General features: G+C 39.2%; 1 protein-coding gene across 1 annotated transcript; it reads left to right on the plus strand.

Annotated features, from left to right (window-relative positions):
• Positions 1-10,608: 10,608 nt before the first annotated feature.
• Positions 10,609-19,108, plus strand: LOC125543360 (transcription factor MYB3R-1). Its single transcript, XM_048706681.1, has 12 exons — positions 10,609-10,875; positions 11,548-11,705; positions 11,784-11,838; positions 12,474-12,531; positions 13,463-13,557; positions 13,653-13,756; positions 14,499-14,627; positions 15,109-16,870; positions 17,154-17,350; positions 17,928-18,012; positions 18,184-18,396; positions 18,678-19,108. Exons 2-12 carry the CDS (start codon positions 11,590-11,592, stop codon positions 18,810-18,812), a joined length of 2,949 nt encoding a protein of 982 aa, XP_048562638.1. The 5' UTR covers positions 10,609-10,875; positions 11,548-11,589; the 3' UTR covers positions 18,813-19,108.
• Positions 19,109-19,996: the final 888 nt, after the last annotated feature.

Below are 19,996 nucleotides of genomic sequence, written 5' to 3' on the forward strand. Positions count from 1 at the left end.
AGATATAGCCGCATCGTGGGCGTTACAGTCCCCGAGGCGGCCACAAGGTAGGGGGGCGCGCCCAGGGGGGTAGGGCGCGCCCCCACCCTCGTGGTGGTCTCGGGACTCTTCTGGCCCATCTCCGGTACTCCGTGGGCTTCTTCTGGTCCAAAAATGATCTCCGTGAAATTTCAGGTCAAATAGACTCCGTTTGGTTTTCCTTTTCTGCGATACTCAAAAACAAGGAAAAAACAGAAACTGGCACTAGGTTCTAGGTTAATAGGTTAGTCCCAAAAATCATATAAAATACCATATAAATGCATATAAAACATCCTAGATGGATAATATAATAGCATAGAACAATAAAAAATTATAGATACGTTGGAGACGTATCAAGCATCCCCAAGCTTAATTTCCTGCTCGTCCTCAAGTAGGTAAATGATAAAAACATAATTTTTGATGTGGAATGCTACCTAACATAATTATCGATGTAATTTTCTTTATTGTGGCATGAATATTCAGATCCATAAAATTCAAGACAAAAGTTTAATATTGACATAAAAATAATAATACTTCAAGCATACTAACTAAGCAATTATGTCTTGTCAAAATAACATAGCCAAAGAAAGCTCATCCCTACAAAATCATATAGTTTGGCCATGCTTCATTTTCGTCACACAAAATGCTCCCATCATGCATAACCCCGATGACAAGCCAAGCAATTGTTTCATACTTTAGTATTCTTAAACTTTTTCAACTTTCACGCAATACATGAGTGCGAGCCATGGACATAGCACTATGGGTGGAATAGAACATAATGATGGGGGTTCTGTGGAGAAGACAAAAAGGAGAAAGTCTCACATTGACGCGGCTAATCAACGGGCTATGGAGATGCCCATCAATCGATGTCAATGCGAGGAGTAGGGATTGCCATGCAACGGATGCACTAGAGCTATAAATGTATGAAAGCTCAATAAAAAACTAAGTGGGTGTGCATCCAACTTGCTTGCTCACGAAGACCTAGGGCATTTGAGGAAGCCCATTGTTGAAATATACAAGCCAAGTTCTATAATGAAAAATTCCCACTAGTATAAGAAAGTGACAAAACAAGAGACTCTCTATCATAAAGATCATGGTGCTACTTTGAAGCACAAGTGTAGAAAAAGGATAATAGCATTGCCCCTTTTTATTTATATATTTTTTATTTTTATTTTTATTTGGCCTTTCCTCTTTTTTTTATTTGGCCGCTCTTTTTTCTCTTTTTTTCTGGGACAATTCTCAATTAATGATGATCATCACACTTCTATTTATTTACAACTCAAAGATTACAACTCGATACTAGAACAAAATATGACTCTATATGAATGCCTCCGGTGGTGTGCCGGGATGGGCAATGAATCAAGAGTGACATGTATGATAAATTATGCATGGTGGCCTTGCCACAAATACGATGTCAACTACATGATCATGCAAGGCAATATGACAATGATGATGTGTGTCATGATGAACGGAATGGTGGAAAGTTGCATGGCAATATATCTCGGAATGGCTATGGAAATGCCATAATAGGTAGGTATGGTGGTTGTTTTGAGGAAGATATAAGGAGGTTTATGTGTGACAGAGCGTATCATATCACGTTGTTTGGATGCACTGGGGAAATTTGCACCAACTCTCGAGGTGAGAAAGGGCAATGCACGGTACCGAAGAGGCTAGCAATGATGGAAGTGTGAGAGTGCGTATAATCCATGGACTTAACATTAGTCATAAAGAACTCACATACTTAATAAGCACTACGCGCATGCTCCTAGGGGGATAGATTTGTAGGAAAAGACCATCGCTCGTCCCCGACCGCCACTCATAAGGAAGGTAATCAAAGAAACACCTCATGCTTCAAATTTGTCACACAACGGTTACCATACGTGCATGCTACGGGACTTGTAAACCTCAACACAAGTATTTCTCAATTTCACAATTACTCAACTAGAACAAATCTAATATCACCATCTTTATATCTCAAAACAATTATCAAGTATCAAACTTCTCGTAGTATTCAATGCACTTTTTATGAAAGTTTCTATTATACCCATCTTGGATGCCCATCATATTAGGACTAGTTTCATAACCAAAGCAAACTATCATGCTATTCTAAAAGACTCTCAAAATAATATAAGTGAAGCACGAGAGTTCATCTATTTCTGCAAAATAAAACCACTGCCGTGCTCTAAAAGGATATAAGTGAAGCACTAGAGCAAATGACAAACTACTCAGAAAGATATAAGTCAATCACAATGAGTAGTTGAATAATTATCCAACTATGTGAAGACTCTCTAACATTTAAGAATTTAAGATCTTAGTATTTTATTCAAACAACAAGCCAAACAAAATAAAATAAAATGACGCTCCAAGCAAAACACATATCATGTGGTGAATAAAAATATAGCTCCAAGTAAAGTTACAGATGAACGAAGACGAAAGAGGGGATGTCATCCGGGGCATCCCCAAGCTTAGGCTCTTGGTTGTCCTTGAATATTACCTTGGGGTTCCTTGTGCATCCCCAAGATTAGGCTCTTGCCACTCCTTATTCCATAGTCCATCGAATCTTTACCCAAAACTTGAAAACTTCACAACACAAAACTTAACAGAAAACTCGTAAGCCCCGTTAGTATAAGAAAATAAATCACCATTTAGGTACTGTTGTGAACTCATTCTAAATTCATATTGGTGTAAAATCTACTATATTCCAACTTCTTTATGGTTCATACCCTCCGATACTACTCATAGATTCATCAAAATAAGCAAACAACACGATGAAAACAGAATCTGTCAAAAACAGAACAGCATGTAGTAATCTGTGTATTTCAAATACTTCTGTAACTACAAAAATTCTGAAATAAATTGGTGGACCTGAGGAATTTTTCTATTAATCATCTACAAAAATAATCAACCTAATCGCACTCTCCAGTAAAAAATGGCAGCTAATCTCGTCAGCGCAAAAGTTTCTGTTTTTTACAGCAAGATCGCAAAGACTTCACCCAAGTCTTCCCAAAGGTTCTACTTGGCACAAACACTAATTAAAACATAAAACACAATCATAACAAAAGCTAGATGAATTATTTATTACTAAACAGGAACAAAAAGTAAAAAACAAAAATAAAGTTGGGTTGCCTCCCAACAAGCGCTATCGTTTAACGCCCCTAACTAGGCATGATGATTTCAATGATGCTCTCATAAAAGATAAGAATTGAAACATAACGGGAGCATCATGAAGCATATGACAAGCACATTTAAGTCTAACCCACTTTCTATGCATAGGGATTTTGTGATCAAACAACTTATGGGAACAATAATCAACTAGCATAACTTTAAAACCTTAAGCACATAGAGAGGAAACTTGATATTATTGCAATTCCTACAAGCATATATTCCTCCTTCATTATAATTTTCAGTAGCATCATGAATGAATTCAAAAATATAGCTATCACATAAAGCATTATTTTCATGATGTATAAACATAGAAATTTTATTACTCTTCACATAAGCAAATTTATTGTCATGGATAATAGTGGGAGCAAACTCAACAAAATAACTATCATGTGAGGCATAATCCAATTGAAAATTAAAATCAAGATGACAAGTTTCATGGTTATCATTATTATTTATAGCATACATGTCATCACAATAATCATCATAGATAGCAACTTTGTTCACATAATCAATTGGAACCTCTTCCGAAATAGTGGATTCATCACTAAATAAAGTCATGACCTCTCCAAATCCACTTTCACAATTATCACAATATGATTCAACACCCTCCAAAAAAGTGGGATCATTACTTCCTAAAGTTGACACTCTTCCAAACCCACTTTCATCAATATAATCATCATAAATAGGAGGCATGCTATCATCAAAATAAATTTGCTCATCAAAACTTGGGGGACAAAAAATATCATATTCATCAAACATAGCATCCCCAAGCTTGTGGATTTGCATATCATTAGCATCATGGGTATTCAAAGAATTCATACTAACAACATTGCAATCATGCTCATCATACAAAGATTTAGTGCCAAACATTTTAATACATTCTTCTTATAACACTTTGGCACAATTATCGGAATCCTTATTTTCACGAAAGACATTAAAAAGATGAAGCATATGAGGCAACCTTAATTCCATTTTTTGTAGTTTTCTTTTATAGACTAAACTAGTGATAAAACAAGAAACAAAAAGATCCGATTACAAGATTTAAAGATATGCCTTCAAGCGCTAAACTCCCCGGCAATGGCGCCAGAAAAGAGCTTGATGTCTACTACACAACCTTCTGCTTGTAGACGTTGTTGGGCCTCCAAGTGCAGAGGTATGTAGGACAGTAGCAAATTTCCCTCAAGTGGATGACCTAAGGTTTATCAATCCGTGGGAGGCGTAGGATGAAGATGGTCTCTCTCAAACAACCCTGCAACCAAATAACAAAGAGTCTCTCATGTCCCCAACACACCCAATACAACGGTAAAATTTTCTAGGTGCACTAGTTCGGCGAAGAGATGGTGATAGAAGTGCAATATAGATGGTAGATATAGGTTTTTGTAATCTGAAAATATAAAAACAGCAAGGTAACTAATGATAAAAGTGAGCGAAAACGGTATTGCAATGCATTGAAACAAGGCCTAGGGTTCATACTTTCACTAGTGCAAGTTCTCTCAACAATAATAACATAATTAGATCATATAACTATCCCTCAACATGCAACAAAGAGTCACTCCAAAGTCATTAATAGCGGAGAACAAACGAAGAGATTATTGTAGGGTATGAAACCACCTCAAAGTTATCCTTTCTGATCGATCTATTCAAGAGTCCATAGTAAAATAACACGAAGCTATTCTTTCCATTCAATCTATCCTAGAGTTCGTACTAGAATAACACCTTACGACACAAATCAACCAAAACCCTAATGTCACCTAGATACTCCAATGCCACCTCAAGTATCTGTGGGTATGATTATACGATATGCATCACACAATCTTAGATTCATCTATTCAACCAACACAAAAGAACTTCAAAGAGTGCCCCAAAGTTTCTACCGGAGAGTCAAGACGAAAATGTGTGCCAACCCCTATGCATAAGTTCATGAGGTCACGGAACTCGCAAGTTGATCACCAAAACATACATCAAATAGATCACGTGATATCCCATTGTCATCACGGATAAGCACATGCAAGACATACATCAAGTGTTCTCAAATCCTTAAAGACTCAATCTGATAAGATAACTTTAAAGGGAAAACTCAATTCATCACAAGAGAGTAGAGGGGGAGAAACATCATAAGATCCAACTATAATAGCAAAGCTCGCGATACATCAAGATCGTGCCAAGTCAAGAACACAAGAGAGAGAGAGAGAGAGATCAAACACATAGCTACTGGTACATACCCTCAGCCCCAAGGGAGAACTACTCCCTCCTCGTCATGGAGAGCGCCGGGATAATGAAGATGGCCACCGGAGAGGGATTCCCCCCCTCCGGCAGGGTGCCGGAACGGGTCTAGGTTGGTTTTCGGTGGCTACAGAGGCTTGCAGCGGCGGAACTCCCAATCTAGGTTTGTTTCTGGAAGTTTGGGGTTATATAAGAGGTGTTGGAGTCGGAAACAAGTCAGGGGGATCCCCGAGGCGGCCACGAGGTAGGGGGGGCGCCCAGGGGGGTAGGCGCGCCCCCACCCTTGTGGTGGCCTCGGGACTATTCTGGCCCATCTTCGGTACTCCGTGGGATTCTTCTGGTCCAAAAATGATCTCTGTGAAATTTCAGGTCAATTGGACTCCGTTTGGTTTTCCTTTTCTGCGATACTCAAAAATAAGGAAAAAACGGAAACTGGCACTGGGCTCTAGGTTAATAGGTTAGTCCCAAAAATCATATAAAATACCATATAAATGCATATAAAACATCCTAGATGGAAAATATAATAGCATGGAACAATCACAAAATTATAAATACGTTGGAGACGTATCAACCTGCGGCAGGATAGTACCTAGAAAGTGGGCTGCGAATATTGGAGCAGTACACATGTGTTAGCAGAATAAGGCCGGTGTTGTTAGAATAGACCCACCCTATATTACTTCATTTCATTGCTTACCTACCATGTAGCTTGCATATGAGTATGAAAGTATATCATAAGGAAAATGTGTAGAACATATGAATCATCAATGCAAAAAAGGCTTCTAGGAAATTTTAATAGCTAGTCACTTATGTAACCGCTCTTGAATGCCGAACCATCAAATTTCTGGCTCTCCTTATACAGTCAACATTGATGCCTCCACCTTCTCGTGCATAGGTTACTCCTTGACTCACTTTCCATCCCTCTAAAGTTTATGATCTGTTCATTCTATCTATAGTGATTCATGCATTTGCAATACTTATTATGTTCATGGATGTGCATGTTCTATGCCTAGTACACACTTGCATGATAAGCTTATAATATGAAATCAATATTGTTAGCACCTTCGTCATGATTTTCTTATGGATCGAATTAATCAAAATATTGCTAATATATCCAACTCAAGGTCGAAAACATGTTTGGTTTCTAGTAGAGTATCAGATTATTTATGTTTTAGGGTGTTGTATGTTTAGTATAGACAAACTTTTGACTGAGATTTCATTTGTTGATATATGATCTTTATGGCATGAAACTAGTATCACTAAATTTGAATCTGAAAGTGCTTACTGATGATTATGCTTTCAGATCATATAAACAACATATTAATGGATTAACTCTTGGTCAAACCTAATATGCCCTACGTATAGGAATGGATGGAGTTCTACCGGTACCATGTTGACACATGGCGCTATTGAATAATTTACTTATGTGTTCTATATATAGAACACATATGATTGCTACTCCCATAAGAGTTGTTCGATTCCCCGAAGAGGAAAAAGTCATGTAGCACAACAGCATAAAGTATTTTTCTCAGTTAAGAATTAAGGTTTATCGAACCAGTAGGAGTCACCAAGCTAACAATGTAAACATCACCTGCACGCAAACACAAAACAAATGCTTGCACCCAACTTGACAAGGTCATTGTTAGTCCCCTTATCTTGCCAGTTACAAGATTAAAAGCAAATAGATAGTGGTATAATAGTAAACGGAAAAAGGTAAAGGAAAAGAAAAGCGCAAAATTGTAAGAGCTCTGTATTGATGGAGAATGGACCGGGGGCCATAGGTTCACTAGTGACATCTCTCTCGAAAGCAGGTAGTGGCATGAACAAATTATTGTTGGGCAATTGATAGAAAAATGGCAATTTATAACTATGATAATTCATGGCATAGTCTCCCAGAGGCATTATGTTCGTGATAAGTAGATCATTAATCCAACTGCATCTACCACTATCACTCCACCCCAAGACCACTATCCAGCATGCATATCAAAGTATTACGTTTATAAGAAATGGAGTAACGCAATAAGCAAGATGACATACTATAGACAAGAAGAAATCTAGCAATAAGATTAAACCCTGTTGTTTTATCCTACGTGCCAACAATACAAAAACGTGTCTTGTCCCTTTCTGTCACCGAAATATAGAAATTACCACTAGATTGAACTCACTATTATGCACCACTTCCTCTAAAGAAGTACTCATCTATCTTGGCTAGAGAAGACTTATAGACCAAAAAGCATACATAGCTATTTAATTATGCAACAAAAAACTTCAAGAGATACAATAGAAATCAATGAATAATATGATCTTAAATCCATAATTCACCGGATCCCAACAAACACACCACATGAATTAGATCAGATTAATCTCATAATAGAACATGATATTGAAGATCTGATAGAGAGAGAGAGAGAGAGAGATCTAGCTACTAATATGGACCCATAGGTCCTGAAGGAACTACTCACACACCATCATGGAGGCTGCAAGGTTGATCAAGATGGCCACTCCAATGGCTTCCCTCTCCGGCAAAACTCCGGAACATGGCTCCAGATGGGATCGCCTCGGAACAGAGGCTTGTGGCAACGATAAAATTGTTTCGGATCTCGCTCCGAGGGTTTCTGAATATATGTGAATTTATAGGTCAGGAATTAGGCCAAATGGAGTTGCATGGGCCCCAGAAGCATGCCCGGCGCGACCATGGGGGTACGCCCCTAGGCTTGTGGGCCCCTCAGCCATCTCTTGGTCTCCTTCCAAAGCTTCAAGAGTCGCTTATGTTCCAGGAAAAATCGTCAAAAAGTTTCCATCGTGTTTGGACCTTCGTAGGTATCGATTTTCTGTAAGAAAAAAACAAGCAGAAAACAACAACTGACACTGGGCACTAGATTAATATGTTAGTACAAAATAACAATTTAAAATGATGAAAAATGATGGCCAATGTATATAAGAATGGTAATATAATAGTATGAAACAACAAAAAGTTATAGATACGCAAGAGACGCATCAATGATCATATTGGTCGACGGTCTCTTTCCATTGAACCTTGATGGTATTCTCCACATATGTGAATCATTTCTGTCTTTTCGAACTTTGAAAGTTGAAACTGCCCGCAAATCTTAGACCGGTTATTTAGTTTTTTGTGCATATTTGGCGTTTAAAAAGAAAAAGAGAAATAACATGAACACGAGGATGTAATGCATTGGGAGCCTACACCAAAGTATCTTATTTTGTCTATTGCACAAAAAGACACGATGAGTCCATTTTTCTCATAGTAATTTTGCACATTACACAATAGTCATTTTTATGTGAAATTTTACAGATTTTACACTCATGGCATCAAAAATTTACATTATATGAGAACACCTAATGAATCACCATACAAACATAAGGCTAGGGTTCAAGTTAAATTGTTTTCGAAACTTTGTGATATATATGGATAATTTCATAGTCTATGATACCAATTGGACCAACCATCATAGTTCATGGTTTTAAGTTGACCTTATCAGTCTATAACCATTCAGAGAAGTAGCTAATTATGGTAACTATGGTTAAACATCGAAAGAAAAATGCTATCCTTGGCGTTTTTCTTTATGAAAAAGACCACACACTAGAACAAAGTAGAACTAAATCCACACCTTTATTGTTCGACATTGTTGATTTTTCTATTCTATTTTTTCAACACCCCCTATTCTTACTTATCAAATATATGATTTTGGTGGTTTTTATTTGTGCTTTAAAAAATACTTCATAGTTAAATATGCCAGTTTGGCCAACATGTGTAGAAAGCACTGCCACACAATTGAAAAAACCCTTACAATGGTGTAAAGGGGTAAATCAAAATGGTTTGAAGGGTAGATAGTAAGATTATCCTTAAAATAGGATGATAATATAGGGTTTAAAATAAATATTTTCTTGCTATATATTTAGTGAATGTATTTTATTACATAAATGCGTACTTAAAATGACACTCTATCAGTTTTGGCGTGTGGCAGAAGGCGCACTCACGTGGGATGCCTTGCTCACATATGGGACATTTCTGTAATTGGAACAAGAAAGAATTGATCTGCCGTTGGTATGCGATCCAAGGGCTATGAAAGAAATCTTACTCTTGAAACACATCCCCATCTCGTCTTTAAAAACAAACCACACTCTAAGCGATGACATGTTCCCTTTAGTCCTCACCCTTTCTTCTCGAGATCTATTCTTCGACGACCTCCTTCCTCGGTGACCCCACGACCAGCGCACCATAGATCGACGTCTCCTCGATCCTCTTGTCGGGCATCGACAGATCTGCACGCCAACGACATCTCGTTGTTGGTTTGCCCGTACGACAACATCCCTAGCCTGGTGAATTCTTGTACTCCATGTACTCCTTTTGCTATAGATCTTCTGATTTATATCACACACTCGTGAATTTGAGTAGTCACATACTTTTGCCAAACGATCTTAAGCAAACACCCTATATATTCATTGGTTGTCTTTTACAGATGTATATACACTCAAATCAGCACTCCCTTAATTTTGACGTGTGGTTAGAAGGCGCGCTTACTTGAGCGCGCCTTGCGTGTTTTTACACATGAAACATTTCGTTAGTTGAAAAAGAAGAGCATCAATCTGTTCGTTGGCAGGTGATCCAAGGTTAGGAAGGAAATCTTCAAAGTCTTAGACACACCTCCCCATCTGGTCATTTTAAAAATGAACCACCTTCTCTAAGCTATGGCAATGTTCCTGTTCATCCTTACTCCTCTTTCCCGAGACTCCCATTCTTTGGCGACCTTCTTCCCCGTTAACCTCATCTCCCGTTGGGCATCAGCAGATCTGCATGACGATGGGCGTCTTCATTGTCGAGGCGGCTAGTCGTCAACGCCCCTAGCCTGCAGAATTTCTCATACACCATCTCTTATAGATCTACTGCTTTATGACACATCGTCGTAAATTTGAGTAGCCACAGATTCTGCCAAACCGATTTTGGCGTATATTTATTGACTGTCTTTTATTATATATGTACACACTTGAAACGGTAGTACGGTACTCCGTCAGTTTTGGCTTGTGGTTAGGAGCCGCGCCTAGGTGGGGCGCCTTGCGTGTTTTCACATATGGGTCATTTTTGTAATTGGAGAAAAGAGAGCCTCGATCTGCCCGTTGATAGGTGATCCAAGGGTTAAGGGTCAGGAATGAAATTTTCGGGTTCTCGAAACGCCTGATATTGCTCCCTCTCTCGCCATTTCAAAAAACGAACTGCCCCCCTCTCCGAGCGACTCACCGTGGCATGTTCCTCCCCGTCCTCACCCTCTCCCTCCCGAGACCACTCTTCTCCGGCGGCCTCCTTCCCCTGTAGCTCCGCGGCCAGCGCATCCCCCTTATCTACCGATCGACGTCTCCTCGCCCCTCCTGTCGGGCTACGGCAGATCTGCGCGGCGGCGGCGGCGGCGGCCGTCTTCGTCGGCGGCGCGCCCGGCCGGCGGCTTCCCTAGCCTGGTGAGTTCCTTGTACTCTATTTCCCGTAGATCTTCTCCTTTATGGCTCACCGTCTTCGCGAATTTGTGTAGCCACTGATTCTGCCAAACTGAAAATGAAGCCCCCTTCTGAAATTTGAACGCTAGGTTGTTCTGTAGCAGCCCGTAGATTGGTAAAGTTGGCACCTTTTAGGCTTCCATTATCACACTGTTTCTGCCCGGAGGTCATTTGACAAGAACTGTGGCTGGGGCCGTCGGTTCTGAGACTTGAGGACATCTGGTGTTAGTTTTTGGTTGAAATGTCGTTCAGTTTTAGTTTTGTGCAAGGAAACCTAGGGCTCTGTTATATGCTTAGAAATTTAGGGCACGCCGACAGTGAATCGCTGGTTGGGCAAGTTTGTTGTGCACATTTAGGTGGGGGTGAAACCTGAACATGAAACTATTAGGACTGGTTCTGCAATGCCGTTCAATTTCACTGCAGTTATATGCATCTTCCCGGTTCGCTTTTTGTTTGGCCGCTATCACTGTAAGGTACATTTTTCTTTTTGGACATACATTATTTCAGTTCAACATAAAAAGTCCGAGTGTTCGTGCAACATAGCTTGCAGCAACTCCTCAAATGCCTCTATTAGGATTGACAGTTTAATGATTCTGATTCATAGGAAGATTAAACTGTTTTTTATACATCTACAAGGCTCTGCTATAGAGGGGATTGAGCATCCAGTCTTCACCCGTGATGACAAGCGATAAAGGAAAGGCTCCGAAGAAGGCTGGAGAGGCTTCTGGACAGCCATCTACTACTCATGAAGGGAAAGTCAGCAATGAGCCACAGAGGCAACGGTCGCTCAATGGGTAGATACTAACAGATCTTTGCATAAATGGTTAATTGTATAACTTTTTTCTTATAGTTATCTGCTCCTTCACCTTTAGGAGGACCACTGGCCCGACACGACGCTCAACCAAAGGAAATTGGACCCCCGAAGAGGTATGCCATACGAGCCGAATCTTATGTTTTTATTGGCAAATGGCTATTTACTGTCCAAATGGCTGGATGGTGAGTGCTGACTGAACATCCGAGAATAGTTTAGGACTGATCAACTGTAAGATATGCATTATGTTTATTTGCATCTCTTTCTTAAATACACAATAATGGCAAACACTTATAAGTTTTATGGAAAATAATAATAATTCGATGGAACACTCTGGCCCTTTTGTGGAGGCTTGAGTTGTCTCATTGGGTGGTTTAGTCCAACAGTTGTAGTTCAGTATGAGAATTTCTTGCACATACACCCATGGGAGCATATCATAACTGCGCAACTTGGATTAACCCATATACTCCCTCCATCCTGAATTGTTAGTTGCTATGCTATCAGTAGTGCTTCTGTCATATACTCAATTCCAGTTCCGCTTCATGCTGTGCTTGTTAGTTGCTATGCTATCAGTAGTGCTCCTGTCACATTTTTGTGGGGATATATTGTATATGTTTCAGTGCCTCACTGACATGTGGGCTCCATTTAATTAGCACCACAATGCAAAAGTCATAAATCAGTGGATTATACAAAAAATGAGTTTTTTTACTGAAACCGTCTAATATTTCACTTGTGTGCTAATCAAATGCAGGATGATATATTGTCCAGAGCAGTCCAGACTTACAATGGGAAAAACTGGAAAAAGATAGGTATATTCTATGGATCGATTCATACGTGTGTAAAGTTATGTGGGAATGCTATTAGTTTACTCTTGATGATGGTATTTTTGTAGCACATATAATTCTTTTACCTTTCTTGGACATCTCTATCACTCTTTCTGTACTTTGAAGTATATTAATACAAGACGACACACATTTGGGTGCTTGTTCAAAGAAAACACATTTTGAATTATATAGGCATCTAAAATCCATGTCCTATATCATCATAAGTGTTCTTTTGAGGGTAAGGACCCTACAGTATATGAAAGAGTAAGCTAAGAGAGTGGATCTCAGGGTATGAAGAACCCAAAATTGCTGGACAGACACACCCCCCTCAGCTAGTCTGTTCAGGGTGCCAGAAGGGTTGAATGCAGGTTCTGTTCTTATTTTGCCTGAGGGATTCAAAATTAGTGCCGCTCGAACCTATTTCCCCTGAGTTGAAAGAAAAGGTGGAAAATCTCTCTTCTCAGAGTTATCGTCCCAATAAAACTATATGCTTGTGATCCTGTTCCCGGTAAGAAATATAGTGAAATTGTCTTTCCCATTCTTTCCCCTGATCCTGCTACGAAGAAAGATGTTTTGCTGTGTCACGTTCCGAAGGTGGTTTGTGCATTTTTCTTTAGCATTTTTATATCTATGCGGCACTGCATTTTTTACAATGATGTTAGCTTCTTTTGTTCTTTTATTCTTCTATTCTCTTGTGCATGTTTGCTTTATAATTACATACATCGATTCATTAGAAACCAAGAGGATGATCCTTCCGTTATCTAAGATAAGATATTGATTTGTTCCATTAGTTTCTGCTTTCTCTCATTCGTCTCCAGTCAGCTTTCCTTTTTTTCTTTTCTGTTATTAGGAACACCTCCCTACACTTTCTGTTTTTTGACAAGTCTAAGCACTGACATATTGCCTTCTTTTCCAGCGGAGTGTTTTCCTGATAGAACCGATGTACAATGCCTGCACAGGTGGCAAAAGGTTCTAAATCCTGAGTTGATCAAAGGGCCATGGTCCAAAGAAGTAGGCCCCCTATTTGATTTGTTTCCATTTTCAGGCTTATTGAGCATCTTGTATGCTCACGTGAGTCTTATCAACCTGTTGTTTCATATTTTTAGGAAGACGATATCATTGTTGAAATGGTAAAGAAATATGGTCCAAAGAAATGGTCAACTATTGCCCAAGCTTTGCCAGGACGTATAGGAAAGCAATGCCGGGAACGGTATGGATGGGAGTGCCCTTTAATTTCATCAATCTTGTACTTAAGAACCTTTTTTCTTTGCAATATAATATATACGACTGAGCATTGAACAACTGAATGTGAACAGTAACTCATGGAGTTCCGTGGTGCCTTGTTGCTTTTGCACATCAGCACTGTAGTTTTATAAGGCACATGAATAATGTAATTCTTGATGCAAGTGATACAGAGTTCTCCTATGTATTCCTGGTTAAAGAACACAGTAATCTCAACAATCACTAATGCAATGTTGATTTTTGCAGAACCACAAAGTGTTAGTTTGCCTCTTTCCATTATCCTGATGGTTCTACTGTTAAGGCATAGGCTGGGTTCTGGATAAAAATGTTTCATTAAATAGTTTCAAAAACATAGAGGATCAAGTGAATAAAATGTCAATATGTCCCAACCTTGTAATGCTAGCACCTCTTCGTGCTGCTAGCTAGTAATATCAGAATTCAGGAGAGCTGATTTTATAATTTCAGATTCACCAGCCTTTTGGTAAAGTCAGTAAAAAGCAAAAAGACATTGGAACTAAAGTATTAACCTTTTTTTAATTACATGTTAACATACTACAGCTGTTCCTCTTACAATTATTGTTATTTAGTGAAAGTTCTTATTTTGGGGCCAACTGAGTAGCAGCTAAATACATTGGCTTTAATTCGTAGCCATAACTAATTGACCATAGAGCATGTATCCTTTAACAATGGACTATCTTATCTGTGATTAGGTGGCACAATCATCTTAACCCTGGCATAAACAAGGATGCATGGACACAGGAGGAGGAAATTACTCTTATACATGCTCATCGAATGTATGGAAACAAATGGGCTGAATTGACAAAGTTTTTACCCGGAAGGTAACTAAATGATGTTTCCATTTATGTATGAGCTGCTGGGAAATATTTATGTATGATATCATGATGAGTCCTGTCCTGTGAAAAGAAGTTTTTCTTTTCATTCTCCCTGATGAATTCACAAACTTTTGGGTTCAGCATCCATTCCCCTTTTTTGCATTCGGCATCATTTGGAAGCTATGGTGTTATACTCGGGAAAAGATGGTAATCTCAAAAGGGAACTAAATTGTTTTGCTTTTGGAAAATAAAATTAGGGCACCGGTCCCATAAAAATGTTAAACCACTGCCACTGCAATAGCTCTCTTTTATTTTCTTTGAACAAAATTTGAAATAATATATGTTATTTTTAGTCAAATATGGTGTCGACTGGTGAGTATTACAGCAAGCAGAGAGAATGTGCGACATGTTAGCAGTATTCCCTTTATGCGCATATATGCTTTGCACCTGAAATGATTGACTTCTAAATTTATGTTTCCCCTGCCAGGACGGACAATTCAATTAAAAACCACTGGAACAGTTCTGTAAAGAAGAAAATTGATTCTTATATGTCATCAGGTTTACTTGCTCAAGTCTCGCGTCTCCCACTTATTGAACACCATGCACATTTTAATTCCTCACCGGCAATTACGCAACAAAACAGTGAAGACAGTGACAGCAATGCTGTCCGGGAGGTTGAGGATTCATCAGGGTGTAGTCAATCCTCATTGGCCATGGTTTCTTGCTCGCAAGCGCAGGACACCAATCTGGCCTTGAGCTGTGATTTACATGTGAATGCGGATCCCAGCAAGACAGAAGCACATGATTCTCAGTCTTCTATGTGCCAGGAAGGCTATACTTCCACCGAGGGTGTTGCATCTGCTTTGTCTGAAGTTCATTGCCATGCTTCTTCCTCCAGATTTGGTCCAGATAAACTCTTGCAGCAGGAAATTTCACAAAGAATGGATTTGCAGATGGATATTGATGAAACACCAGGTAACTCTATGTTTGAAAACAACCAGACCATTTGTAGTACATCGAATAATGAAAGACCGATGTTACAGTATGAGATAGCACCAGATATGCCTATCTCTGTGCTAACTAATGTTTCTGGAGCTGAGCCAAAACTACATTTCATGTCCGAGGCTGACTTCAGCAGTCCTAATTGTTTGAAATCAGAACTTTGGCAAGATGTTTCGTTCCAGAGTCTTCTTTCTGGACCTGATGTAGTTGATGCTGATTCTCTTTCAAGACTAAACCACCATTCAGATACACATTCCTCTGAAGCAGACACCCATTTTTTGGCAGCACCCAATCCATCGCATACATCAAATCCGTCGAGTATGATGATGGCTGCTTATGGCCAGGATCCATCGTTGTCAGTACCACAATCTCTTATTCCAAATGGTTTGTCGGATGTGGCTGATGAAAAGTCAAGAGAAATGCAAGTTTCTGGGTCAGAGATGATCACATGCATGCATGATTCTTTTGGTGATTCTGAGCAGTTTGCTACCCCTGGCAGTACTGATGGTAGACATGGTGCTTCAGCAATTATAGAAAGAATACCGGAATACGGGGACAAACAGTTAACTGACGCTGAAGAACCTGCTTCCAGCATGGCCAAAGAACCACCATTGGCACAAGGTGAGGCTGCGTCAGATGAAAAGCAAGATAAGGGAGCGCTATTCTATGAACCTCCTCGCTTCCCAAGCATGGATGTTCCATTTGTCAGCTGTGATCTTGTAACTTCTGGCGATTTGCAAGAGTACAGTCCCCTTGGCATTCGGCAGTTGATGCGCTCAACCATGAGCGTAACCACTCCATTGAGATTGTGGGGCTCCCCTACCCATGATGAAAGCCCTGATGTTGTGCTGAAGAGTGCCGCCAAAAGCTTCATAAGCACACCATCAATATTAAAGAAACGACCGAGAGATCTGTCATCTCCGACTCTCGAAAAAGGAATAGAGAAGAAGTCTAGGACTGAACAGGACAGTGGTGTGTTGGGCACATCCTCCGTCAGTGCTCAAACAAGTTGCATGCATGCCATTAAAGACAAAGGACTTGTTACCGAATCAGTTTTTTGCACTAATCGATCTTCATCTTTTAAACCTCTGGAGAAGAAACTTGAATTCTGTGATGAAAACAAGGGAAATTTGGGTGAAAGCGAGCAGGCAAAAGATGGACGAAATGCACAGAACAACCATCCTGTGGATGAGCATGCAAGAGGGGAACAGTGTTCCACTGCAAATATGGTCAATATTAATGATGAGGTAAGTACTTCTAAATCAGTTCTTCAATTGGTACCATATCTTAGTAGAACGGAAGGTAGCGCTTATATAGTTATTGCGGCGTAGCATAGCAGTTGCTACAATTTCTCCAGTAAATCTAGCTTTACGTGTCTTCAAGAAATGTGATTCAAAGTATCAAGATCTCTAATGATGTCATCATGTATGTGATATGTGGGGTTGAACTGAAAGGCGGGGGCAAAGTGGCATATAAGTTTTCCCCTTGACCTGCTGATCTTGTTCTTACTTATATTTTTGTTCCATGCAGCCACCGGCAACTGTTCTTGTTGAGCACAAGGGCAATGACATTTCTGATCATGGCGCAAATGCCATGTATCAGAAAATGAACACAAATCTTGAAGCTCTATCGGCCTGTAAGGAAACGTTTGCTAAATCGAAGTCTGGAGAACTCATTGCCGAGAAATCTTCACCATGCATTCAAATGGATTATGAATATGTGAACATGTAAGATTGCACACTAGTCTGTTTCCAAGATGATTTTTTGGGTTCTCCAATCAGTTTCTTTACTTTGGTCAGCACGTAGTATGTGTGAGTCTAGATCTGGCAGGTCTTATGAAATCCACTAAATATAAATGTGAAACTGGTACCTGGCAAGTTGCCATCATTCAATGTTAAAATCTCTTCATCGCTAGAAAGCTAAATTTGCCTGAAGATTTGGATTTACCTAGGTACCTATTCTACTATTAGATTTATGAATTTAATTATTAATACTCCCTCTGTAACTAATATAAGATCATTTAGATCACTATTAGTGATCTAAATGATCTTTATAATAGTTTACAGAGGGAGTACATATCTGTGAGAGTAGAATATTCTTTAAGTGCTCCCTTTTCTACTCTGAAGCCTAAGATTTTGGTTTATCTAGACTAAAATCATAATAAGTCATTTATCTACTGACCCCCTTACTGGTATGAGCATCTGCAATTTGAATTCAACTGTCGAAGAACACATGGATCTTTCTAACGAAGAACACAATTACCGTTGCTCTTTCTTGCTATTCTGAATTGCTACTCTTTTTCAGATTGGCTGATACGCCTGGTGTCAAAAGAGGACTGGAATCTCCATCGGCTTGGAAGTCCCCTTGGTTCATAGATATGCAATATAAGGTACATTTAGCATTGAAATATTTATTGTCTTATAGCTATCCTGCGTCAAATCTGCAACAAGGTTTTTTTGATGGGCCATATTTGTAGTTTTGGACGAGCTGAAGCATGAGAAGTACTTGTCATCTGTTACTCATTCTTTCTTTCTTTTGGTTAATACCTTCACTTGTGCAGGGGTCATACTTCATCAGCCCAGCGGATACAACTTATGATGCATTAGGATTGATGAAGCGGATAAATGTGCAGAGTGCTTCTGCTTTGGCGGATGCCCGCGAGGTCCTGGCAAGTGGCAGCCAATGTGGCAACAAAGATTTTGATGAGGAAAACAAGGAAAACATAGATGCCGAAAATGAAACAGGAACTGGCAAGCCGCAAAATAAAATCATGGTGCGTAGTTTTCATCTGCTTCATTCAGTACCTGGGATAGTAGAGTTGGAATTTCTTAGGAGACCATAATTTAGTTGTTTTTTCCTAGGTATATAGCAATTACAAATCTTATGTGGGAAAACTATGGTAATTTGATTCCTGTAGTTGGTCAGATGTGATGATTTCGACCAATTTTGATTTTTGAACAAACTAGATCGAGCATTGACTACAGATACTACTCTATATATGATATTTAAGACTGCAGTATCATCAGTATTTCTAATTCCAGTTTAACTCTGCAGGCTGAAGCAAGAGTCCTTGACTTCAACGAGTGCGCCACACCGGTAAGAACAGCAGACAGCAGTGTGGGCGGCAGGCTGACAAAATCGCTCAGCTCACCCATTCCTTCCTCCCACCTCCTGAAAAAATTCAGATAGCTAGACCTCCGAGAAATACACCAGAGATATTCTTTGATTGCGCGTTACCAGCATTGTACATGCCTTGTCGTAAATCCCAACAGCCAGTTGTTCTCCTATTCGTTGCTCCTGTTACTTTGTACTTCGTGACTGGACCGCTGTCCGGCACACATTCCAGCCCGGAAAGAATCCTTGGACTGTTGAAAGTTGTATCATCAGTTAATTTATGTTGTTAATATTTCATATCCTAGACCCAGACTTTCACTGTCTTGGTGAGTCTGATAAATGGGACAGTTTTGAGCTCGTCTAGTTATATACCAGCAACTCTTTCATGTTTCATGAGATTGAATTCATTTTGCCATCAAGTTTGGATGCCATAATTATGTACAGTCTTGTCAATTATCAACCTTATTTTATACTCCCTCCGTTTCTTTTTAGTTTGCATATAAGATTTGCAAAAGATATCAATATTCACTTATGAAATCAATATTATTAGATGAATGATGATATTAGTTTTCATAACATATAACTTTAGTATTGTAGATGTTGATATTTTTTTCTGTAAAGTTAGTCAAACTTTACAAAGTTTGACTTTGACCAAATCTTATATATAGACTAAAAAGAAACGTAGAGAGTTGCTCTGGATCCTTGCCATGTCCCACTGCCCTGAGTGCTAATCTACCAGCTCATGCACTTTGGCAACCGATGCATTTGGTAGCTTGACCATGGGCCTCCTGCTATAATTCGAAATCCATGGGTCTGTCACCACATCGGGAAAGTATTAGGTGATACCAGCCCTTATATGCTACCATGGTACCAACTTAAAAAAATTCATATTTAAACTTTTCAAAAAATTCCAAAAAAAATCATGGATGTTCATGACATATATGTCGACAACCCCTAAAAACTCCAGATCAAAATTTGAAATATACATGAAGAAACAAAAAATGACAAATTTAGATGTGAATAGTGTCATTTTTGCTTTTGTCTTCTTTTGACACTATTCATGATGGATTTGTCTTTTTTGTTTCTCTTTGTGTATGTCAAATTTTGATCTGATTTTTTTAGGGGTTGTCGACATATGTCATGAACATCCATGATTTTTTTTCAGATATTTTTGACAAGTTTAAATTTGAATTTTTAAAGTTGGTACCATGATAGCATATAAGGGTACTTTCCCCAACATCAACAACACTGCCGTTCCC

This window comes from Triticum urartu, chromosome 3 (assembly GCF_003073215.2).
Source record: "Triticum urartu cultivar G1812 chromosome 3, Tu2.1, whole genome shotgun sequence".
Taxonomy (NCBI): Eukaryota; Viridiplantae; Streptophyta; class Magnoliopsida; order Poales; family Poaceae; genus Triticum; species Triticum urartu.

Coding starts and splice junctions, on each gene's coding strand:
- LOC125543360 (XM_048706681.1), top strand. CDS start 11,590: ATGACAAGCGATAAAGGAAAGGCTCCGAAGAAGGCTGGAGAGGCTTCT. Junction 11,706..11,783: donor AGGCAACGGTCGCTCAATGG/GTAGATACTAAC, acceptor CTTCACCTTTAG/GAGGACCACTGGCCCGACAC. Junction 13,757..14,498: donor GGAAAGCAATGCCGGGAACG/GTATGGATGGGA, acceptor ATCTGTGATTAG/GTGGCACAATCATCTTAACC.